We start from the raw sequence: 26995 nt of genomic DNA, 5'->3' as shown, positions 1-26995 counted from the left end.
ATATTCTTTGAAAACCGGCACACTTTCTTTACATACAAGACAAACTGCACGGTCCTTACACTGAACGAAAAAATAATCGGTGGTCCACTGTTCTTTAAAAACTCTGCACTCTCTGTCAGCTTTTCGCTTACCGCTCACCATTTTGCTGTCCTGAACACTGACAGTTCTCTGCGCGTGCGCTGCCTGTCACTGCTTGATTGCGAGCATATGACGAAAATTCGGAGAATATGAATAGTTCATTTTATAACTAAATATCAATTTTAATTGATAAAATCAACAAAATACAAGATGCAGACATGTTATTATTTGCCAAAAAGCAATTTAAAAAAATAGGCCATGACCACTTTTGGGGATTGCCTCATAGGGCCGGTTCAAGTGATGGGGGGCAGAGGGGCTGGGGGGCCGGTCAAAGGGGGGTGGCGGGCCGGATCTGGCCCGTGGGCCGTAGTTTGGTGACCCCTGCTTTAGAGCCACCAATTAGCCTAACCTGCATGTCTTTGGACTGTGAGGGAAACCAGAGCACCTGGAGGAAACCCACTCAGACACGGGGAAAACATGCAAACTCCACACAGAAAGGCCCCTGTCGACTGCTGGGCTCAAACCCAAAACCTTCTTGCTGTGAGGCGAGGCGACAGTGCTAACTACTACACCACCATAGCTAACACATGCACACTCATATTCAATAAATAATCATGATACACAAACAAGGCAGATGGGTTGATGGAGGTTAGTTGAGTTCATATAAATAAAATCATAAAGAAATAGTTCTAGCATTAACCTTGCCCCAACTATAATTTTGATACATCTTACATATCTCTTTGTTTGAGTCTATGGAAATGTATGTTGTTATGAATTTTCAAGTATAAAACTGTTGAACTCAGAGCTGGCTTTCTCATTCCCTTTTTTGAAGCAGTGTGTCCAGACTGAGTTGACTTGCTTTAATGTCTGCTGTTCTTTTGTCTCCCACAGTTTCCCTGAAGCTAAACTCTTGGCATGAAGAGGATTCTGAGTAGCACACACTTTCCCAACTTTCCTTTAGTCACTTTCAGGGGCATGTATTCACGCCCTGTATGTAGTACTTAAAGTCATCCTGGACAAAAGCTGTTTGTATGGATAGCCATTTGTGAAAATTAATTTGAGCGGAAAGAATGTGTGAAAATGTTACGACAGCAGTTTTGCAGCACTCTTTCAAGAAATCAGGAACTGAAAGTCACATGGGAGTTAGACATAAAAAGGTGCCTAGAGGTGTTACTGCATCATAAAATTTAAGAGCCTATCATGTTCCCTACACAATCATTACACTGGTTTAATAGGAGAAATGGGGCAAATACATAGAGATTTGGGGGGGTTGTGTAATTTGTGTATATTTAGAATCTGGTCTTCTTGATGAAGGTAGACATTTAAGCATGTTATTGTGTTATTTTAGATTGCCTTAAGACATTTTAAATGTGATATCAAGCTGTTTATTATCCAACCTAAAAGAGATATACATGCTTTTATAAAAGTAGTGTTGTTTTGATGATAGTGTGGTAAAATGCGCAGCCAAATTTGCCCATAGGTCTTCATTTGATTTAGGATGTGGCAATTGTGAAACCCACTACTGGGGGCAGCCATGGCCTGAAGGTTAGAGAAGTAGCCTCGGGCCCAAAGGGTTCCCAGTTTGATTCCCAGGACTGGCAAGAAAAATATAAGGGGAGCTGAGTCAGTGTTGTAGTCAAGTAATTAAACTTTGAGTCCAAGTCCAGTCTCGAGTCCCCAATGTTCAAGTCCTTCAAGAAAATTTCGAATTGAGTCCAACACTCCAACCGCACCATTTGACAGTGGCTGTTTTAGTAGCATTAGTTTGTTCCTGAGCATGATGCATGAACAGGTGAATGTGCATTCTCTTTGTCAGGGAGTGCGAAGTATTCTGTCAGAGATGGCTGGGAGACGGATGTAAGTGCAGAAGGTGTGTTTATTAATACAAGTGAAGACAGCTAAACAATCCAGAACAGCAGGCAAAATCGTAAAATTATGAAACAGGCAATAGGTCGAGCAAGCCACAAACAGGTTATCATAGACTAGGCAGAATCTCATCTCATCTCATCTCATTATCTCTAGCCGCTTTATCCTGTTCTACAGGGTCGCGGGCAAGCTGGAGCCTATCCCAGCTGACTACGGGCAAAAGGCGGGGTACACCCTGGACAAGTCACCAGGTCATCACAGGGCTTACACACAGACACAGACAACCATTCACACTCACATTCACACCTATGGTCAATTTAGAGTCACCAGTTAACCTAACCTGCATGTCTTTGGACTGTGGGGGAAACCGGAGCACCCGGAGGAAACCCACACGGACACGGAGAGAACATGCAAACTCCGCACAGAAAGGCCCTCGCCGGCCACGGGGCTCGAACCCGGACCTTCTTGCTGTGAGGCGACAGCGCTAACCACTACACCACCGTGCCGCCCCACTAGACAGAATCAAAGACGAGAAACAGGAAATCAAACAAGGAAATAAGGCTCGGTAATGTGTCAGCAATGCAACTCAATACTTTGCAAAGTAAGTGCGTTTTCACAGTCTTTATATCGGCGTGCTGATTGCGCCTTAATTCTGTGCAGGTGTGAGTCGTTTACGGCGCGTGCGCGAGAGTCCACTTGGCACGCGCTGTCTGGAGCGCGCCCGAGAGTCTATCTGATGCACACACCAAGGCGCGCAGGTGTGACACTCTTGTATGAAATTAGTACAAAAATGAATGTAGATATAAATATCTTATGCTAAATTATTATGGCATGTTACAAAAAAAAAAGAAAAAATCCGAGCCCTCATCTCCAATTTACGAGTCTGAATGCACTTAATGTACGAGTCTGAGTCCAAGTCCGAGTCATCAGTGCTCAAGTCCAAGTCAAATCACAAGTCCTTAAAATTAGGGCACAAGTTGGACTCGAGTACTACAAGCCTGAGTTGAGTGAATAAACAGCACTTTCCCCTCCCTCTGTATCATGGCTGAAGTGCCCTTGAGCAAGGCACCTAACCCCCAACTGCTACCCGGACGCTGTAGCATAGCTGCTCACTGCTCTGGGTATGTGTGTGTGCTCATTGTTCACTTGTGTGTGCATGCATGTGTTCACTGCTTCAGATGGGTTAAATGCAGCGGAGGAATCTCACTGTGCTTGAGTGTACGAGTGATAAATTAAGGCTTTGTTTTCTTCTTTGAATTTACATCATTTTCATGTTCCTCAAATCATTCAGTGAATCCTCGTGTTCTGTGGATGGAAACACTGTCATCCTGGAAGACATCACTCCCATCAGGATAGAAATGTTTCATGATGTGATAGCACAGATCAGTCAGAAGAAGTTTGTACTGATCTGCAATGACACTACATACTCAGTGGAACTGATCGTACATCCATACTAAAACAATCTTAAATCTGATTGCTGTTCTTGCACCATAATTTCACCCTGCTGTTGTAAGCCATTATGTAATGTAAATTACTCTCAAAATTTCCTGGGTTTAATGGAAAATTTCAATGCAGGTGTAATGCAAATCAGCCATGCACATGTTTTGTGAAGCAGCTGTTTCTGACAGGGGAAGTTACCTCTAATTTAGGCTGCACTACAATTACAGACTGACTTTCCATAAATAATCGGTTTAGCATAATTATTGAATGCATACATATATTTTGTGTGTTTGGAAGGTGTTGTTTTTATAACCTTTCAGTATCAGTGATTTTAGATGGTTAATTGTCTTCATCAATGGAGAAATCTGTTTTAGTAAGTGCACTTTTTAAATATTACACCAAAACAGTTCATGAAAGAAAGAATAAAGCACATTCTTCAGGGGCCCATCTGTTCATAGACAGTTCAACTAATTTTCATTTTCAATAAACATTTTATATATTATCTAATTAGACTGCCTTAAAAACCATAAATTAATTTATTACTGGGCTAATTAAGCTTAAAAACCCATGCTCTGAAGTTCAGGGAAAGAGTAAAACTATTTAGCTCTCAGAATATTTCTCAATTTTCCTCCTTAAACATTATCCTTGCAAAGACTTTTACTGCCTTTAACCACAAACATGTAAATCTTCAGCAAATGCTACATAATACGAGCGTAACTTCAAAAATCCGAGTACTACTTGACACATTATTTCATGAAAAAACCATCAAGGAGAAATATCTGCAGAAGTGTTGTCACATTCAAGCGTTTATTAAGGCTGATACTGCTGGAGTAAGATCAAAATAATCACTTTTTGCAGTGCTTTTTATCAAACACATGGTAATAACTCTGAGCAGAATGTTAAAATATGCATTACTGAGAACAGCAGTGGTCTTTGTTTTCAGCAGTAAGCAATGCAAGTCAGTTCTTGTTCCACAGAAGTGAAAAGTGAATCACGTACAACAAAATGCTACTTTCTTTTTCATTAAAGACTTCAACGGAAATGACTGAAGCAAAGATAAGGAAAGCCAATATCTCTGCTCATAACAGAGAAATCATACTGCTTTCATATATCTGATTTTAACATTTAAACACCTTTCATTTCTCTCTCTCTCTCTCTGTCTCTCTCTCTCTCTCGTTCTGAAAATTTTCAGTCATAAAGAGCAATTATACATATTCTGAAACAGAGTTCTTCCTCCAAGAGGATGTTTTACAACAGATTTTGGTACACAATGTAACCCACCGAGCTGCACTGTTGAAATGAATGAACCCCAGAAAATCTCTTTCTGTAGAAAATTGAATGAATCAGTTCTGTAAAGAGCAGAACTGAATGTCTTTGTTTCAAGGACAGGTAACTCAATTTAAAAAAAAAAAAATTGCTGAGTAATGTATACTTAATTGTTGGGTTGAGGTCCATGTCATTTTGTTGGATCATATCATATTACGTTGAACCAAATTTTGTTCCGTTAACACAACATAACAGCTATAGTGCCATTAAAGCCCAATGCTGATTTTAATTGTTCCTTAGTAAACATATTCACAACTAAGGGCCATTTTAGCAAAGCCAATCCACCTACTGGCATGTTCTGGTGAAGGACCATCCCAGCCCAGTTAAATTTATCCATCCTATCCATCCATTATCTGTAACTGCTTATCCTGTGCAAGGTCACAGGCAAGCTGGAGCCTATCCCAGCTGACTATGGGCGAGAGGTGGGGTACACCATGGACAAGTCGCCAGATCATCACAGGGCTGGCACATAGAGACAAACAACCATTCACACTCACATTCACATTTACGGTCAATTTAGAGCCACCAATTAGCCTAACCTGCATGTCTTTGGACTGTGGAGGAAACCGGAGCACCCGGAGGAAACCCACGCAGACACAGGGAGAACATGCAAACTCCGCACAGAAAGGCCCCCGTCAGCCGCTGGGCTCGAACCCAGAACCTTTTGTGATGCAAAAAATCTGGCAGAAGATGATGAAATGCAAAATTCTGATTTAACAAAAAGCAACAACAAAATGACAAACTGTTAACAGAAAAATTTGGGTTCTTTTGTTTCATTTATGCCAGATACAGTTCAGTATATAGATAGTGTTTATGGACTGACATGTGGGACGTAGCATATCCACATTCGAAATCAGATTTCAAAAAAATAACTGAATTGCGTTAGTGTTACATGCTATACTACAGTTGACTGTGTGTTTCATTCAGAAGCCAGTGATATCAACCATCAGTGAACACAACATTCAATAGGACCTCAAGGGATTTGACACTTTGATTAATACAACACTCTGTACCCATGAGAAAGAGAGAGAGAGACCTTGGTTTCTGAGCACTACAACCTGTTAAGTCTTTTGTGCAATCATCAAAGACGATAAAAACTTCAAGGTGTTATGTATTCATCATGAGATCTGACTATTTACCCAGTAGTGCAATTCTGTAACTCTAAGATGTCATGTTTGTTAATATATAAACCATCTGATTCTCTGTTTTTCACACCATTGGACTGTGTCTTGGACTTCTCTTTCTTCATTGTATAACACCATGCTTTGCCCCAAGCCCCCATACAGTGAACTGGATTAATTATCTTCATTTATATCCAAGTCCCGTGTGTGTGTGTGTATTAGCGTGCCTGCAGTCTTACGACAGATTTTATCTTTTGTATCTTACTGCCCTCTAGTGCTTCACCTTCTGCTTTGATTATGCAAATATTTGATGATACATTTTTAATGGACAGTATGCCATAAATATTGTCACAAGCTGTTTTAATTTAATATGCACATTTTAATATGGGCTGTGTAATTTGTCATATAAGCATAGCATTTATATCAAGCAAAGCCTGAAAAGGAAGATGTCTGAAAAAGAGCTGTATAAAAGGAATTAAGTAAAGCATGTTATAACATAGGCAGAACTGCTATATTTGGTACATATAATCTTTAAAAGAGTCTACTATTTATATTTTAATAGGATTATACTACCACATTTACAGTATTTGTGAAGATGGGATAATGCAATGGCTCAATGATGCAAATAATTTTTATTATCTTTGCTTCATACTTGCTTCTTGCACCATAAATTAAAATGTTATTTTTAAGAATGGATTCGGCTAATGCATCTTTGATGCTAAATGTTTTTGAAAAACCATACAGTTTGTGCCACAAGACTGTCAAAGAGTTTAAGTCATATACTCCTATAGCAGGGAAGGATCTGGAATCCAGCGACTTAACACTGATCACTTGTCTAGCTGTATGACTATGACCTCACCACTAGAAGGCAGACCTGTCACATTGCTGAACACACAGTACTGGACCTCAGCCACACTACACACATGACACATTTATACATGCCGAACTAATATTACAATAAATATGGAAGTTCAGACTCGGACTGTTTCATATTTGACAACAGTGCTGTCTGTGTGGACCAACATAGAACAAGAAAGAACAAGCCTTTATTCATCATATGTACATTCAAGCACACAGTGAAATTGCTCCTCTGCATTTCACCCACCTGAAGCAGTGAACACACATATGTGAGCAATGAGCACACACACACACACACACACACACACATACTCAAAGCAGTGGGCAGCTATGCTACAGCACCCAGGGAGCAGTTACGGGTTAGGTGCCTTGTTCAAGGGCACTTCAGCTCAACCTTCAGGCCAAGACTGCCCCGTGTTAGCCTAACCTGCATGTCTTTGGGGGAAAACCAGAACACCCAGACAGACACAGCGAGAACATGCAAACTTCACACATAAAGGCTCCCGTCAGCCACTGGGCTCAAACCCAGAACCTTCTTGCTGTGACTGTGAGGCAACAGTGCTAACCACTACACCACCAAGTGGTATAGTCTCATCTCATCTCATCTCATCTCATCTCATCTCATCTCATTATCTGTAGCCGCTTTATCCTGTTCTACAGGGTCGCGGGCAAGCTAGAGCCTATCCCAGCTGACTACGGGCGAAAGGCGGGGTACACCCTGGACAAGTCGCCAGGTCATCACAGGGCTAACACATAGACACAGACAACCATTCACGCTCACATTCACACCTACGGTCAATTTAGAGTCACCAGTTAACCTAACCTGCATGCCTTTGGACTGTGGGGGAAACCGGAGCACCCGGAGGAAACCCATGTGGACACGGGGAGAACATGCAAACTCCTCACAGAAAGGCCCTCGCCGGCCACAGGGCTCGAACCCAGACCTTCTTGCTGTGAGGCGACAGTGCTAACCACTACACCACCGTGCCACCCCGTGGTATAGTCTAAGAACCAATTTAAAAAAATTTGAGGGTCTGATTTATTTCCCTCAATTCCATCTAGTTAATGCATTATGATCTTACAGGGGGGCTAGTGGTGCTAAGGAGGACCTGAAGGGTAAAGCGTTGAATTGGAATGCCTGTCCTTTGAAGGACCTGTGTTCTTGGGCAATGGGGACATGAAAATAGACATTTCATAGGTCCACTGACATAAACCAGTCCTGTAGTTGCATGGCATGGATGACATTTTGGCATCAGGAAAGGGAAGACCTTTTGGAATCAGTTCTGCCCTCTAAGATATAGAATTGGATGGAAACCAGCATCCATCTTCTGAGAAAAAAGTGTGTTGAGCATAACCCTTTGTTTTGAACTGCAGCGTCTACATTTTTGATCATTTCTCTGTCAAAGAAAGATCAATGTTCTTAGGGTCTGATATTGACATTGCCCTGAGTCCCAAGAAAGTTGGGGCCAGCAGTAAAACTGGAATTTATATCCCTGTGACAGAACCTAATAATATGTAGAGAGTTGCCCCAAATAACGGTCTAGACAGCTGACCTCTAGGAGCAAGGTGTTTATCAGGTCTCCACAGAGATTCCAACTTCTCAAGATTGGAGTGATTGTTCCAGTATGAGAAATAATATAGCTAATGCATTGCCAATGCTTGCCATACACAACGTAATATATAGGTTCTCTGAGTTGTGCAGTCTCAGCTCCTGCATCATTGATTTTACTGAGCCATGTCTGCCACCAAGGTATTAATTTGCCTGGAAAGAAACTCAGATTGCTTTCTGGGCTTCTTGTTATGCTAATCAGTTGTCGAGTCAGATTCGACTCAGGGTCTAAATCTGCTTCTCGAGACTGTCATGTCAGCATCAGCATCACCAAACATAGCACAGGGGCTGTCCAAGTCACACAATGCATCCTTAAAATGGTCACTGCCAAAGGCAATGAGCACAGTTGTTGATACCTACCTTGGGTTTCCATGGACTTCAGATATAAGCTTGCAGAAGCTCGGGTCTTGCAACATAGCTTGCTAACCACTCAGTATATTGGGGGAAAATTGGGGGCAATCTAACCCCCAAGGATCTGGGGTCTATGGAAGAAAAAATGACTCCCCCAGAGCTGTGAGTTACAACTCAATCACACTAGCAGCAAGTAACCATGTGGAATACATAAAGCAGATAATGTCCAGAGAGAACTGTACCTGGCAGTAAGAATGAGCCGTGAGTACTGCTAACTGAGTAGGTTCACACTGATAACCAGAAGCTAACTCAAAGGTAGTGAAGGTCAGGCTTGTAGTACTCGAGTCCAGGACTCTGACTCGAGTCCGACTCGTGCCCTAATTTTAAGGACTTGTGACTTGACTTGGACTTGAGCACCGATGACTCGGACTTGGACTCATGCATTAACTGCATTAGGACTCGTAAATTGGAGATGAGGACTCTGATTTTCTTTTTTTTGTAACATGCCATAATAATTTGGCATAAGATATTTATATCTACATTAATTTTTTTACTAATTTTGTGCAAGAGTGTCACACCTGCGTGCCTCGGCATGTGCATCAGATAGACTCTGGGGACAGCATGCATGCCAAGTGGACTCTCGCGCCGTAAATGACTCACACCTGCACAGGATTAAGGCGCAATCAGCGCACCGATATAAAAACTGTGAAAACCCACTTACTTTGCGAAGTACTGAGTTGTGTTGCTGACACATTACCGAGCCTTATTTCCTTGTTTGGTTTCCTGATCCCTGATTTCCTGTTCCTTGTTTTTGATTCTGCCTTGTCTACGATAGACTGTTTGTGTCTCGCTCGACCTATTGCCTATTTCACAGTTTTATGATTTTACCTGCCATTCTGGACTGTTTGCCTGTCTTCACTTGTATTAATAAACACACCTTCTGCACTTACATCCGTCTCTCAACCATCTCTGACAGAATACTTCACACTCCCTGACAAAGAGAAGCACATTCACCTGTTCATACGTCATGTTCAGGAACAAACTAATGTTAATGGCGCTAAAACAGCCACCGTCAAATAGTGCAGTTGGGGTCCTGTTCTCGGACTCGACTCGGATCAATAGTGGACTCGATTCAATTTTTTTTTTAATGACTTGGACTTGACCCGGATTTGAACACTGGGGACTCAAGACTGGACTTGAACTCGACGTTTAGTGACTCAACTACAACACTGGTGAAGGTAGTGAAAGCGTTTGCAGCATAGTGCAGAAAAGGTGCTGGCAATGTATATAAAATACACTCATCAAGGTAGAAGAGATATAAGGGGGCTATCACCAGCTTTAAAGAAGAAGAAAACAGGTGAATGACAACAACATTTATTATAAATATAGCACTGCCTCATATGTCACTTCGTGACTGTTAGGAAGTCTCTGCATGTGTTTGCATGCATGTTTTAATCTTCTTCTTCTTTCAGTTGTTCCTGTCAGGGGTCACCACAGTGGATAATGTTCCTCCATCTCCTCCTGTCCTCTTTATCTTTTTCTATCACACCAACCATCCTCATGTCTTCCTTCACCACACCCATAAATCTCATCTTTGGTCTTCCTCTTTTCCTTCTACCTGGCAACTCCATCTCCAGCATTCTTTTCCCAATATCCCCCGGATCTCTCCTCTGTACATGTCCAAACCATCTCAATCTCTCCTCTCTCTCACTTTGTCTCCAAGCCGTCCTACCTGTCCTGTCCCTCTCATATTCTCATTTCTAATCCTGTCCAACTTTGTCACTCCCAATGACAATCTCAGCATCTTCAACTCTGCTACCTCCAGTTCAGCCTCCTGTCTTTTCGTCAGTGTCGCTGTGTCCAAACCATAAAACATTGCTGCTCTTACTACTGCCTTGTACACTTTCCTTTTCCCTCTTGCTGGCAACCTTCTGTCACAAATCACTCCTGACCCTCTTCTCCATCCATTCCAACCTGCTTGCACTCTCTTCTTCACTTCTCTTCTGCACTCGCCATTACTTTGTACTGTTGACTCCAGATATCGGAACTCATCTGCTTTGACCACCTCTGTTCCTAGTAGCTGTGGCATGCATGTTTTAATATCGCTCTCAAATACAAATGCAAAACAGTGTTATGTATTTTAAGAACATGTATCATAAATAGTTTCCACTTTTAAATGTTTTATCCGCCTCTTTATTCATTGGATGCACCGCGAGCTGGCCTAGTGGTTAGCATGTCTGCCTCTCGACCAGGTGATTGCAAGTTCTACGACCATCATAAAAATGGTACCTACTGCCATCTGGTGAGGCACGCCACAATACGGATGTGAGTAGGGAGTCAAACTCTCATGGTTACCAGAGAACCAGCCCCCCACTGTAACCCTAGCTATGTAATAGGCGAGAGGACTACTAGGACTAGGACAGGAGACTGCTGACTGCCTGGGAAGATAAGGTCCTGGCACAGGAGGGACTATTCATCAGATATGTATGTAAAGTAATTACAGATACATATTTTTGAGGATTTGGGGTCCATTTAGGTAATAGTTTGAAGATGATGGTAAAATCATGGCCTTAGCAGGTGAAACTGAGATAGAGATGTAAATATTTCTTACATCTTAAACGCCTGTATTCACTTCTTATCACAGAGACACACTCAAACCTAAAACCTCAAAACCTGTCTGGTACAGGTAGAGTTAATGTAAAGTGATGTCAGTGTGTGTGTGTGTGTGTGTGTGTTTGAAGTGTTGCATTAAATCGAGTGTTTCTGATCTTTTGATGCCTGTAGAGTGATGAATTTATTTACATCAGTAATTTCAACACAGTGACGTACGCGCGCGCACACACACACACACACACACACACACACACACACACACACACACTAATTCTTACATATATGTAAAAACACATCAGTACAATAGCATTTAAATGGAGTTTTAGGTCTCCCTAATCAGAAAATACTATCCCACCAGGTCACTGCCCCTCAAAACTCAACCTCTGATGACCAAGACAGTAAAGCGCAGCAAAGTTTAAGGCCAAAAGGCTGTATCTCATCTTTCAATCCATTAATTTATCCATTTCCCATCCATTCATCTTTCCTGTAGGAACTCAACAGTCAAGCAAAGGGATGTGACTGAAGAAAGATAAGAACAGATCACTCTTCTCTCGCCACTGCATTCCCTCTTTTACCGTCTCTCACTTTCTCAGATACCTTATTTTCAAGCATTTTGTATGTAGTCTCAAGAGACAACCCTGCTGCTATAAATATGAATAAATCACGCAGTAAAAAGTAGGCCAAAGCTCTTTGCTCTGGGGCTTTCTCTCTGAGATGCTGTCCATGATGCACTGCTGTGGTTTGGTCTAGTGTGACTGTTAAACTTATACCTGCACATAGTATAATCACGCAGTCAGACAGTATAATCATACAGTCAAGGAATCTCACAATAACACACTGTAATCATGCCCATACTGTAGCAGCATACTCACTGACTTGGATATTGATGTACTGATTAATAATACTTCTTCTGAAGTGATGGAGATGGGACTGATTCATTCTTTCATATACCTGTTTAAGTTTTCTTGAAATCAAATTCAATAGCAGTGCAAATTCATTAAAATTCACACACTTCAATTTGTAGGAACTATTTGGAATGTGAAGTGTAGGGTTAAGGACGGGGTTACGGTTTGTATCTTTTTCCATATAAAATTAAATGAAATCCATCCTCATTCATGTTTGTACACACAGTACTGTGCAAAAATCTTAGGCACCCTATTTTTTCATAAAAACTTTGTTATAGATTTCTATTTTATGACTTCTACATTATCGAATCAGTACAAAAACATTTTAGAGGTCCAACTGCTGGTTTTCCAGCATAACATTAAATGCGACAGAAAAATAATTTGTATCTGAGCAGCATATTACATAAGAGCCCACTTTTCAGATTAAAAAAGAAAACTTAATGAAGGCTACTGGGTTTTGGTGCAAAATTAAGAAGCAAGTGTGACAAACCCTGTATCCAAAATCGCTCCCTACTCACATTGATTAATGTGGAAAATACGCTCAGTATAATATGTATTTATAACAAAAATAACGGTAGCATTGGTTTCTGTAACAGGCTGATTTTTACATGGTGGGGTTGTTAACCCCACGCCCAACCCCCAACCAGGAGGACCAGGGGCTGAATTTTGTCTGACATCTATCCCCAAGACCTGCCCGACATGGCAGAACCTTCCAGAGGCAGCGCCCTCGTCAGTATAGCTCTCAGGAGTCACTGATGCACGCAAGCCCCCCCACCACAACAAGGTATCAGCACCATGGGGAGAAGGCAGAAGCCTGGAAGACCTAAGACCACTTGGAGAAGAACCATTACCTCTGAGCTATCCGAGTTAAATCTATCATGGGGTGAGGCACGACATCTTGCTAAAGACTGTCAAAAGTGGAGGCACTTGTTATTGGCCTTATGCCCCACTCTGGGTGAAGAGGATTAAGTAAGTAAGTAAGTAATCACAAAAATACATGCGTATATTTATTATTTTGAAAACCCACCAACCGGCTGATCTGGCACGTTTTAATTGTGCAACAGTAATGACGCAAATACCAGCTCGACAAACTAGTGTCCGGAAGCATTTTTTTAATTTTATCAATGAGCTCACAATATAGTCCTCTATATAGTAATTCCCTATATAGGGAATAGGGAGTAGTGAACGAATTAGTGATTTTGGACACAGGGAAAGTGTCCAGAAGAACTGTGGCTGTTTCTGTAAGATGCTCAGTAAAACCTACAGCTCATTTCCTTATAAAACTGCACTCACTGTACCTGAGACTATCATTTTTTTTTAAAGCAAAGGGTCATTTCACACCAAATACTGACTTTGTTTCATTTATTATGGCTTACTGCTGTTTATAGTATTTTTTTTTAATGTTGAAACATTTTGTTTCATTATTTTTAAGCCATTTTTGGTCGACAGCATTTCTTGACATGTGCCTAAGACTTCTGCACAGTACTGTATATTCCATGAGACATGGTATGAATGGTATAATATGGCACTTCTCTGTTAAAGTAGATTCAATTCATTCTAATTTCCTGAACAGATAAAGTTAACTAAATGAGAAAATATTGAATACACTGAAAATGAAGTCTGATCATAATCATAAAAAGTTCTTTTTACTCTACAGCACGTCTAACAGCACTGTGAAGCCACTCCACCTTTCTCGCACGCGAGTGTGTGTGTGTGTGTGTGTCTCAGTGCTGTATACACATGTGACCATAACCATTAAAACACAGATACACAAGAAACAAACTGCCCTATTTTAAAGCAATGATGCCACCCTGACAGACACACATTTAATCTTTCAACTACTGCTCATTTGGCTCATTTCCAGAAAACACTTGTGTCAGCTGTGGTAATCTTTTTACTGCATGTTGCTTCCTGATGACAAAATACTGCAACAATTTTGTATTTTGAAATGACATATATTAAATATTTTCTATAAGGGGATTAGTAATCCGACTTCAGCTGATAGGTGTGATCTGAGAGTTCTGGTGAATGAAGCAATGAAGTGTTTTCTGTATTTTGAAAAACCAAAGTCACAGACTGCCAAAGCATTTTGATACAAATCTAAGTTTCCACATGAACTCAAACTGATACTCTCATCACTATCTCTCGAGTAAAATGATCCATCTGTTTTTAAACTGAAATATTTATGCATTTTAGAGTGAAGTGATGGACTTGGTGTGAACAGAGCGAGTGTGTGAGCGCCAGCATTTCTGCAGGCTGTGTTTATGAGTTCTTGTCTTTATAGCATTTTGTGGGGAAAAACATGAGTTTGATTCATGTTGCAGATATTTACAGCAATATCTCAGACTATCTGTAGGTGTGGAAGTGTGTATGTGTGTTTATGTATGAAAACAGTACACTATAAATAGTCGTCATCGGTGGCTGTCCATCGCGAGCGATGATGACTGCTTCATTAGGATGTGCAGAAATGCAGATGGGCCACGAGGCCCGCACCAGAGCACACCATACTTATTCTCCTTTCCTAATGAAGCACCTTACACAGTAAGGTAAGACAAACGATGTCGTTCCCCTATCGTGTTGTCTCTCTGGACCTCCAGACCTGATGTCAAGTGGTGCAAAAAAGTGACACAGAGCTGATGGGTATGGAAGTTGCCCCACAGTGACAACTGACTTGTCAACTGATGCCATCCATTGGCCATGTGAGTGGCTCTTCCGCATGCCATCTGGTGGTGTGCCATTAACCCTGTTCAGTTCATCTACCACATTGCACTGAAAAGCACCCTGCTGCCAGTGCCTTATTAGTGATGTAATATTTAACCCATAGCTGGAATCCAGGCAGGTGCTACCACTCCGGGTCACAGCAGACCTGGGAGCAACGGTGATTAAAGGGGTATAACTCCACTTTCCCCAATACTCAAGTCCTCCTGGACCTGAGACTCACCACTGGTTGCAGTTTGAAGTTATACCCAAGACTAACTATATATATATATATATATATATATATATATATATATATATATATATATATATATTACACACACAGTGGTGCTTGAAAGTTTGTGAACCCTTTAGAATTTTCTATATTTCTGCATAAATATGACCTAAAACATCATCCGATTTTCACCAAGTCCTAAAGTAGATAAAGACAACCCAGTTAAACAAATGAGATAAAAATATTATACTTGGTCATTAATTTATTGAGGAAAATGATCCAATATTACATATCTGTGAGTGGCAAAAGTATGTGAACCTTTGCTTTCAGTATCTGGTGTGACCCCCTTCTGCAGCAATAACTGCAACTAAACATTTCCAGTAACTGTTGATCAGTCCTGCACACCGGCTTGGAGGAATTTGAGCCCATTCCTCCATACAGAGCAGCTTAAACTCTGGGATGTTGGTGGGTTTCCTTACATGAACTGCTCGCTTCAGGTCCTTCCACAATATTTCGATTGGATTAAGGTCAGGACTTTGACTTGGCCATTCAAAAACATTAACTTTATTCTTCTTTAACCATTCTTTGGTAGAACGATTTGCGTGCTTAGGGTCGTTGTCTTGCTGCATGACCCACCTTCTCTTGAGATTCAGTTCATGGACAAATGTCCTGATATTTTCCTTTAGAATTCGCTGGTATAATTCAGAATTCATTGTTTCATCAATGATGGCAAGCCATTCTGGCCCAGATGCAGCAAAACAGGCCCAAACCATGATACTACCACCACCATGTTTCACAGATGGGATAAGGTTCTTATGCTGGAATGCAGTGTTTTCCTTTCTCCAAACATAACGCTTCTCATTTAAACCAAACAGTTCTATTTTGGTCTCATACATCCACAAAACATTTTTCCAGTAGCCTTCTGGCTTGTCCACGTGATCTTTAGCAAACTGCAGATGAGCAGCAATGTTCTTTTTGGAGAACAGTGGCTTTCTCCTTGCAACCCTGCCATGCACACCATTGTTGTTCAGTGTTCTCCTGATGGTGGACTCATGAACATTAACATTAGCCAATGTGAGAGAGGCCTTCGGTTGCTTAGAAGTTACCCTGGGATCCTTTGTGACCTCGCTGACTATTACACGCCTTGCTCTTGGAATGATCTTTGTTGGTCGACCACTCCTGGGGGGGGTAACAGTGGTCTTGAATTTCCTCCATTTGTACACAATCTATCTGACTGTGGATTGGTGGAGTCCAAACTCTTTAGAGATGGTTTTGTAACCTTTTCCAGCCTGATGAGCATCAACAACACTTTTTCCGAGGTTCTCAGAAATCCCCTTTGTTCGTGCCATGATACACTTCCACAAACATGTGTTGTGAAGATCAGACTTTGATAGATCCCTGTTCTTTAAATAAAACAGGGTGCCCACTCACACCTGATTGTCATCCCATTGATTGAAAACACCTGACTCTAATTTCACCTTCAAATTAACTGCTAGTTCTAGAGGTTCACATACTTTTACCATTATGTAATATTGGATCATTTTCCTCAATAAATAAATGGCCAAGGATAATTTTTTTGTCTCATTTGTTTAACTGGGTTCTCTTTATCTACTTTTAGGACTTGTGTGAAAATCTGATGGCGTTTTAGATCATATTTATGCAGAAATATAGAAAATTCTAAAGGGTTCACAAATTTTCAAGCACCACTGTATATGTGTGTGTGTGTATATATATATATATATATATATATATATATATATATATATATATATATATATATATATATACACAGTACATATGCACTACTCAATTTGTATGAAAGTATTTGTAAGAACAAACACAATAACTAACCTCATGCCTTGCTCATTCAAATTCATGCACATCTTTTGTGGTAAGGCCACATACCGCATGAATTAATGCACGTCTTTTTACAGCTTCAGTACATGGGAAGAGTGCTTGTGCTTTCCTGACACATCAAGTCACTGAGCCTGTAAATATACAGCTGTGTTCTGCCTTCAGGTTGCTGCAGAAGCAGCTGTATTTGTGATTCGAATCATCCCACAGGTGCTATTTAGGGTTGGAGATTAGTATAAATACTCAGGTCATGGCTGCTCATCTGTCTTGCCCATCTGCTACAACCTGCATACTCAAGCACCTTTAGTCTGTAGTTTTTGGTAGAACTGATACAGGGCTTATCTGTGTGTGTGTCACATGCCAATTACCCTCTCACTTCTCGCAACATTTCAGAACTTAAGAAATTCTTCAAAACTGACATTTTCTCACAGTGACCTAAGTAAAAAAATGTCTTAAGGGCTTTTTAAATTAAGTGATTTTTAAATGTAACCTGCTTAAGTATTGTTATATAATGTATGTGTGTGATCAGCAAGTTGTACCTCACTGCACAAGCTGTAGTTCTGATCCAAGGACTTCAGACCAACTGTCACTTTTCTGTCAATTAATTCAATCTATAACTGTTGTTTAATTTCCTAATTTTTTTCATAAATATTTATTCAGAGTATCATTTGAAGACTGCAAAAAAATGTACTAAAATATAAAGAGGTTGATTTTTTTTAAGACGATGCTTTATAACCAAAATTAGCATGCATGAGCTCAGACTTGTAGGATCCATAATGAGGCATGCTTCATTTAAAATGTACATTGGTTGTCTAAGACTTCCACTCCAACCACAGTTTAAAAGTAAAGATAAAAATATTGCAAATGGTAATGTTCAGTGGTCTGCTTACTCTGCAAACTTATACTTACAGTGGCAAAATGAATTAAAATCTGAAGGATGGTGGGTTTAAAGTCTTAATTACGATTTAAAATATATTAAAACATAGTAATTGGATTGTGATTCTGCCCTTCATACCAAAACCCTGAAGCTCTTCTGGCTTTGTTTCTATTTCTTTTTGCACTTTTGTTAGTCTTCTATGGGTCTCTCTCTCTCTCAGACTCAGACATGAGTGTCATAAGGTTAATTATATTGTTAATTGAACATACCTGAAATTTAAAAGGTTTCAAATTTCTTAATTATCTCAAAAATGTATTTGGAGAAATCTAAGAATCCAATTTAGAGCCTGTGGAATTTAAAGTGTCTGCTCATTCCCCTGCAAAATTCATTTCATTTACATACTACGGTAATCTCATTTTAGATGTTTCAGTGGAACACTTGCCGGAACAGTGGACTTGTATAAGGGTATAACTGAAAAAGTAATAAAGTTTGATATGATTTATTAGTTTATATAATATATTAAGCAGCCACACCCTTATGAGAGTAACAAACAGCAATTAAACGCGGAGTTATTAGTTTATGTTATTAATAAATACCTGAATATTATTAGTCCAAGTAGATGTTAAAAAAAAAAAATCCCATTTTGGGGGTAGTAGATTTGTGAGTTGCTTCATTAATCACTATGAATGAATGTCTAGTTATGGCACTGTAGTAGTGTCCTGTGGAATTGGAGCCCATCATTATTTCAGGGCAGAGATCCTGTTTCAGAAACACCACTCGCTTTGGGTCTGAAACAAAATATGAGTACAAACAACAACAAATGATTATTAATTGTCCATTATAACGGAGTGGGGTATCGCAGGCTATCTGCTTAAACTTTTCAAAGTGCATAGGCAATGACCTTTAATTATGTATAACACTGTAGAAACTTGAAGGTGAGACTTGAATTATTTGCTTAGAGTAAAAATTAGAAATGTTTCAGCTTATAAATATTTATAACTCCTCTGATTTGTAGCCTCTAGGCCTATTCTTTATTGTTAGCAGGTTTTAAACCAGGCAGCACGGTGGTGTAGTGGTTAGCACTGTGGCCTCACAGCAAGAAGGTTCTGGGTTTGAGCCCTTTCTGTGCGGAGTTTGCATGTTCTCCCCGTGTCTGCGTGGGTTTCCTCCGGGTGCTCTGGTTTCCCCCACAGTACAAAGACATGCAGGTTAGGTTAATTGGTGGCTCTAAATTGACTGTAGGTGTGAATATGAGTGGCTGTTTGTCTCTATGTATCAGCCCTGCGATGACCTGGCAATTTGTCCAGGGTGTACCCCACCTCTCGCCCATAATCAGCTGGGATAGGCTCCAGCTTGCCTGCGACCCTGTAGAACAGGATAAGTGGCTACAGATAATGGATGAATGGCTCTAAATTGACCGCAGGTGTGAATGTGAGTGTGAATGGTTATTTGTCTCTATTGCCGCTTTTCCACTACCAACGCGGCTGAGGCTACGTTTACATTAGACCGTATCTGTCTCGTTTTCTTCGCGGATGCACTGTCCGTTTACATTAAACCGCCTGGAAACGCCGGGAAACGGGAATCCGCCAGCGTCCACGTATTCAATCCAGTCGTGTCAGCTCCGGTGCTGTGTAAACATTCAGAATACGTGGATACACTGTGCTGAGCTCTAGCTGGCGTCTCATTGGACAACGTCACTGTGACATCCACCTTCCTGATTCGCTGGCGTTGGTCATGTGACGCGACTGCTGAAAAACGGCGCGGACTTCCGCCTTGTATCTTTCCGAGAGTATATCCGCCAGCGTCCAAAAGAGTATAAAAGTATGAAAATACTGCAAATACTAATGCAAATACTGCCCATTGTGTAGTTATGATTGTCTTTAGGCTTGCCATCCTTCCACTTGCAAGTAGTAAGTGATATGCGCTGGGATCACACACACAGCGGCTCAGTCCCGAATCGTGGCTTGTGCACTTCACTCGCGCGCTCTGTGAGCTGCGCAGGGCCGGAGTGCGCACCCTCCAGAGGGCACTCGCTGTTCAGGGCGGAGTGATTTGGAGCACAGGATGCCTGCGGAGCCGAGCGTATCCGTGTATTGGCGTTGCTGTGTGCAGGCGAATCGTGTATTGGTGTTGCTGTGTGCACACTAATCGTTTTAAAAACGTTAATCTGATGATCCGCTGATACGGTCTAATGTAAACATGGGCTATGTTGGGCTGAGCCGTGCCGTGCTTTGTTGGGCTGAGTCGAGCTGAGCGGGGCTGTTGGAGTTGAATTTCGACTACAACCGCGCTGAACCGTGCTGGCTGGAAGTGGGTGGACACATTGGGTGGAGTTAGCGAAAGTGGGTTGACGTCAGGTGATGTCGTTAGGCGGCGCAAACAGTGACATCAGTGACCTTTTAAGCGGTAATCTCACAACCCGGAGAGTGAACAATAAACATGGAGGACATGGTGTCGTTAGTGTTGCTGGCCTTGGTGCTGTGGCTTGTTGTCACCGACAACGCCAACAGATACTGGCAAGAGCGTATAGATGAGGCGAGGCGCATAAGGCTTCAGAAATTCTCGTAATTCGTCATTCTTCTTCTTCCGGGTTTACGGTGTTTACAGATCCCAGCGTGCTCACGGGGCGTGTGTGGGCATGTGAGGGCACTCCTCCTCACCAATCAGTGCACAGGAGAGTGTCTCCTCATGCCCCTAGCCCCACTCAGCTCGGTTTGGCTCGCTTCAGCCCTACTCCAAAACCGTGCGAGTTTTGGGGGCTGAGCAGGGCTGAAGCGAGCTGAGTCGTGCTGTTCTTAGATAGTCGAAACGCGAGCCGTGTCGGGCTGAAGTGAGCTGAAGCGAGCTGAAGTGAGCTGAAAAAGGGTAGTGGAAAAGGGCCATATGTCAGCCCTGTGATGACCTGGTGACTTTAGCCTGGGCCCGCCCATCCTAAGTTGCGTTAGCCAGACTATGGTGACTTGTACTCCGGCTCTCACCCATAGTCAGCTGGGATAGGCTCCAGCTTGATTGCAACCCTGCACAGGATAAGCAGCTATGGATAATGGATGGATGGATATTTTAAACCATGTATCCAGTCTTTTCCTAAATGCAGTTATCATTAACAGTGTGCATATATATATATATATATATATATATATATATATATATATATATATATATATATATATAAAACCAATTTATGTGTGTGTGTGTGTGTGTGTGTGTATGTATGTGTATATATATGAGTGTTTAGTCTATGTCTAGTTCATATCTAGAGTGTTTATACTGTTTATATTGTCTGTTTGAGTGTTTAGTCTGTGTGTAGTTCTTATCTAGTGTTTACTCTTTATATTGTCTGAGTGTTTAGTCTATGTCTTGTTCTTATCTAGTGTTTATACTGTTTATTTATACTGTTTATATTGTTTGAGTGTTTAGTCTATGTCTAGTTCCTATCTAGAGTGTTTATACTGTTTATATTGTTTGTTTGTTTTTTCAATTATTCTATTTTTATTTATTGCATTGCCTGTTTGCACCGTGGGTCAGAGTGGACTGAAATTTAATCTGTGCTGTATGTCGAGCATGTATAGCATATTTGACAATAAAGTTGACTTGACTTTATATATGAATGTAGGATATACGAGGGTAACCTAATCATCATTTTAAAGAGTTTCTATTTCTATAAGCTGAGTTAAAAGTGCAAAAGCCTCTGGCGAAATGAAACCGGATACATCTACATGCAAATATATGTACAAACTCCAGCAAATTTCCTCTCGTTTTTTTCTCTTTCCTTGAAAGCTTGCAAACTTTTTCTCACTAAACTTTATAGACTTTAGGTCGGGTGATTTTTTTTTTTTTTTTTTATGAGTCTTTAACCCGCACGACAAATGCTAGACAGGAGAACTGGAGCTGGATTCTTGTGAAAATGCTGAATAGAAACGTATGAACCCACCTTGATGTCGGTTGAGGGGCGTCTGCGACACTGGTTCGAGGCTCCTGCGGTCTGATTCATGGCTGTGAAGCTGAACAGTCGCTCAGTGAGCTGGAGCCGGAATGAGAGAGACTTCAGTGTGCAGGTGCGTTCAGTCACTGAGAGAGACTTTCCCATCCACACCACACTCCACTACTCACACACAGCTGCCGAGAACATGTGGAAGACCAAAAGGTCCATAAATATGACACATCTGCTGAGTCTGCACTGATTATGCCATTTTTCTTTCTTTCTTTTTTAAAAATGATATCTGAACTTAACCACAGGAATAAGAGATGTAGTGCAGGACAGGATTTGTATTAAGAAAAGAAAAGAAACATGTCTTGAGTTTTATCACTAAGTAAAATGCATCATACTGCTTGTAAACTCACGACAATATTTTGCCTCTCTTCTCCCTTTAAGCCAGCCATATTTTGGAATTTCAAATAATGAATATTAATAATCATCTGGAGCCTGCTTATGAATATTCATAAATGCTGAGGGTGAGAGTCAGCAAAAAGTATTGTATCAAAAATGCATAAGTGGCTTTTCCATCCAAACGTTTTGTAATTCTAAAACAAATGCTAGTAAAAGAGAATGTGAACGAGACTGTGTTTCCATCGACTACAGTGTCTTGCAAAAGTATTTATCCCCCTTGGTGTTTGTCCTGTTTTGTCGCATTACAAGCTGGAATTAAAATGGATTTTTGGGCGGTTAGCACCATTTGATTTACACAACATGCCTACCACTTTAAAGGTGAAAATTGCGGTTTTACTGTGACACAAACAATAATTAAGACTTAATTAAGTAATAATAATAATAATAATAATAATAATAATAATAATAATAATTAAGACTGCCAAACTGTCCACGGTGTACCCCGCCTCTCACCCAGTGTCAGCTGGAATTGGCTCCAGCTCACCCATAACCCACAATGGATAAGCAGTATCGCAAATGAATTAAAGCTAGACTGCCTTTGGATTTCATAAAATCGGTGAAATTTAGTTCCCTCTGAAATTTGGTCATTGTGATATATGTTTATTTCTGTAATATCTCACAAAATATCAGGTCATTCTGTGGCTGGGAAGATATTTCATTTGAGGCGAGTCCTGAGCAAATAATGTGCATGAAATCACTCGTTTCGCGCAGTCAAGCAGACAGAGGAAGTCTGTGTGCGCATGCGCAGGTTTGCCTTCTTTTCCTTCTTCTTTTTCTTCTTCTTTTGGGTTTTATGGCAGCTGGCATCCACAGTGTTGCATTACTGCCATTTACAGGCTTACCTTTGACCGTGCACTGACAGTTATATCATTCTGTCGCTAAATGAACAGCTGATCACACCGAGGTGCTCGCTGACCGCCGATATTTATTAGTTTGGTCCTGCGTTTCCTTTCCTTCGCAACATAACATCTTTTCTTCTCTCTTTCTGTTACTGTAGTTGTTTTTTCATGTTTCATTTATATCCTCCATTTTTCTTTCCTGTTTCAAATTTGTATTCCACAATGCCTTGTGCAAACAAGGAAAGCCCACCACATGATGCATGATGTAGTACGGTATCTTAAATTGGATCATGGTGAAGCAGGAAAAAATAGCGGAGAATTTAGGGCCACGTGGACCAAAATTCATTAATTGCTCTATTTTTAAAAAAAAAACTAATAAAATTGGAAGTCTGTGATTTGAATTGAGTAGCTTTCAGTCCACTAAACAAAAATAACTGGGTGTCTGGGAAAATTATTTTTATGACCTCCACTTGAAAAATCTGAAAGGCAGTCTACCTTTAATGTTTTTAATCACATCTAATCTTTACTGATAAACCAACTTTTCTACCTCGGCCAAATGTAAAAATCTTTTTTTTTTTTTGCAATATATTTTCAAATGGATGTTTTCCCATTCATTTTTTATGCATTTTAAATGTCATATAAAAGATCTGGATGGAAAATGCCCTGAAAGTAAAAATTATTCAAGACATGACATCTTTCACAGACATTCCAGAGTAAAGCTGTGTCATATATTAGGTGCTGTTATAGCAAAATAATTAACAACAATGTGATGTGATGCAGCATCACGCAAAGTGAAGTTACTGTTACCACCAAAAAGTTGTTAAAAAAAGTATTTACAATAACAGCAAATCCTGATATGTTTCATTCATCTTAAACTATAGCAATTTGCCAATCCAATGCGATACCTTTTTTGTATTTATTAAAGGATGACACATACACTTAATCAGTTATGTTTAATGTTATGGAACATCTCTGAAATAAGTTAGTTCCTGTTTTCACTTAGGTTATTGGCTGCTATAAATTGTCTTTTCCTCACCAGTTTCTCTTTGTATTGCTCTTGAAGTTAATAAGACAAAAAAAATGCAGCTTTACATGTTACCGAAAAACTGCAAAGAGCAAAGTCCTCTGTCCTCAAAATTTTTCAATTCCAGAAAACTTAAAGTTACAGCTTTATTTTCCTGACTGTTCAAAAGTGTTGAAACTGGAGACTCCTTCCAAAAATACTTAAAATGATGCTCAAAAATTTGCATTATCTGTTCATGTATTTTGTTTATCATACAAGTCCCAAGTTTACTATAAAAACAATGACATATTAGGAGTGCATTAATATATATCTTCAGGGACGGATCCAGACCAACGCAACTGATGCACGTGCATCAGTCAGAAATATATGTGCATTGGCATCAGTCATGAGGCATTTGTTTACTTTACCCCTAGCCAGCTACATGGGCTATAGCCACGCTCAACCAGCAGACCAATGGTTCAGGATCCAACCACCTGTGGTAAGCAGTGATGCTTACCTGACCTAATTACCTGTATTCTCATGATGCTTTGTATAGCGTCACCTGAGACAAAGAATCTAGGTCAAACCAAAAAAATGCTCCAGAAGGAAGTTGAAATTCGAAATTCACCACAAATAACGGGCCAATCCATGGCCATAGCAGGCCATGCCTGGGCTGCTTTGAAAGGTCTCAGGGAGAGGGAGGTGCCTGTAGCGTTTGGCAGGGCTAGGACTTTCAGTGGCCGAGTTATGAATTTTTCAATCCCCGCGCACGCGAGCAGTTGGAGCCAGGGCTCATATTAAAGTTTTCAGCAAGTTGCATTCGCACGGGGCTTCAGGGGGCGAATGGCGGGCTGTGGCTGCCCTCTTCAGAAAGGGCTCGGTGTGCTCTACGCCCCTGTGAAAATCCATAGCGATCTGGTAAAATTAGTGAAAATATTTCTGAAAACATGCATCGGTCAGATTCTTGGGCTGGATCTGTCCCTGAAATCTTGTAACTGGCACTACTATCACAACTGCTGTGATAGAAAACTAATTAACACCTTTTGGCCAATGAGATTTGAGCATTCAACTGTGCTGCTGGTATAATTTTTTTAACTATTAACTCCACAGATAACCATATCCATTGGAGTGGAGTTTGTTTTATTAGTAATTATTATACAGAAATCAATACACTGTCACATATTGTTGTTGTTAAATAATGTTAAATACTCCAGACATGATGGCAGGTTTTATATCAGTGACAGTGTTACATGAGAGAAGGCGGTGCTGTCAGCAGCTATACAGTACTCTGGAAAGGTGTTTGGCACCTTCATTTTATTTAATACTAATTTTATTAATTCCCACAATAGAATCATGTCTACTTTTAATGCAGTGCTGTCTGAGGGCCAGAAGATCACAGGCATCCAATGTTGGTTTTCAGCCTTGTCTCTTGCATACAGAGATTTCTCCAGATTCTTTGCAGTTTTACATTGCAGAACGTTATTCTTAAATTGTTGCACTGTTTACCCAAGCAGTCTTTCACAGAGTGGTGAACCCCTCCCTATCTTTACTTCTGAGAGACTCCGCCTCTCTGGGATGCTCTTTATATATCCAATCATATTGCTGACCACTTGCCAATTAACCTAATTAGTTTTTTTCTTAACATTACCCAATTTTCCAGTCTTTTGTCCTAACTTTCTTGGAATTGGGGTTGTGTTTTCAAATGCATCTTTGTTTTACAGTACTTCTTTACATATATCTAAGACTTTTGCACAGAACTGCATATGCAAGTACTATATGTTCCCATTTCTCAAAGATGTAGCAGTGGGTTCTGTTGAATGTATCATTTCCAACAATGATATTTGCCATTCTAAACAGCGTTAATACTGCAAACACTTCACATAAATCTGCCATATTTATGGACCATTAGGCGCACCATAATGACATGCCCTGTTGCTCAGTCAGCCGTGCTTAAGTACCGTACTAATGGTGCACCAAAACTGATTTCATCAGCAGATTCAGTGAGTGAGATAAGCAGCAGGTGCAATTATAAATTATTTAATAGTATATCATTGTTGTGATATGGCAGTGATATTTCAGGTAGTTTCTTAAATATTTTTTCAGGTGATTATGTCATGATTTTGACATGCTATTTCTTGGATTCATTGTTTCTAGATAGCATTATTTTCAGTAACTCTATTTCCTCGTCCCTTTATTAGTCTATTTTGTTATTGTGTGGTTTCTGGTTTTGCTGTCTGTCTGTCTGTCTGTCTGTCTGTCTGTCTGTCTGTCTGGATTTGGAATATGGATTTGGCTAAGATAACCATGTCATTAATATGGATTATGAAACCACAATTCCTAGATAAAACCAAATAAAAAATTATCTTGCATTTATATCCAGTTGGCACTGAGTCAGATTCAGTGCATGTTTGATGTCCAGTTGAATTTGTTTTTGTATTATTCAGTCTTAAAAAGTGCGAGTAAAGTAATGAGCAAATGAGCAGAAATAGATAGATAGATAGATAGATAGATAGATAGATAGATAGATAGATAGATAGATAGATAGATAGATAGATAGATAAGTAACAGCCATCGTGCACGAATGCATGCACGCACACGCACACACACCCTGGGCAGGCTGCATAATGACACACAACAATGAACACTGACATGCATCTACTTCTGTGCCAGTGCTAAAAACTGTTAATGCTAATGCAGCATTATTAGGCCCAGAGAAAGAGAGAGAGAGTAATGGAGAAAGAGAGAAAACATTACCCCGATGAGTGGAGCATTAATATTAATCTGAGCTCCAGGCTACTGCTCATGGTTCAGAGAGCTTTTTTTTATTATTTATTTCATTTTTGTTGTTCCAGGCCTTACTGATGTTCAAAAGCTCTGTATAGTGTGTGTGTATGTGTGTGTTTGAGCCGGAGCAGGGGTGTGACTGTGAAAGAGAC

At 40.4% G+C, this 26995-nt stretch overlaps 1 protein-coding gene across 1 annotated transcript in view; it reads right to left on the bottom strand.

Annotated features, from left to right (window-relative positions):
* Window positions 1-21870, bottom strand: part of LOC132891323 (inactive dipeptidyl peptidase 10-like) — a 188316-nt gene extending 166446 nt beyond the window's left edge. The window contains exon 1 of the mRNA XM_060928823.1: window positions 21762-21870. Within this exon, the coding sequence (XP_060784806.1) occupies window positions 21762-21821 (60 nt within the window). The 5' untranslated portion in view covers window positions 21822-21870. The remainder of the gene's footprint in view (window positions 1-21761) is intronic.
* Between the last annotated feature and the right edge of the window lie 5125 nt (window positions 21871-26995).

The sequence above is a fragment of the Neoarius graeffei genome, chromosome 9 (genome assembly GCF_027579695.1).
Source record: "Neoarius graeffei isolate fNeoGra1 chromosome 9, fNeoGra1.pri, whole genome shotgun sequence".
Classification (NCBI taxonomy): Eukaryota; Metazoa; Chordata; class Actinopteri; order Siluriformes; family Ariidae; genus Neoarius; species Neoarius graeffei.
This window is presented reverse-complemented; position numbering and strand designations above follow the sequence as displayed.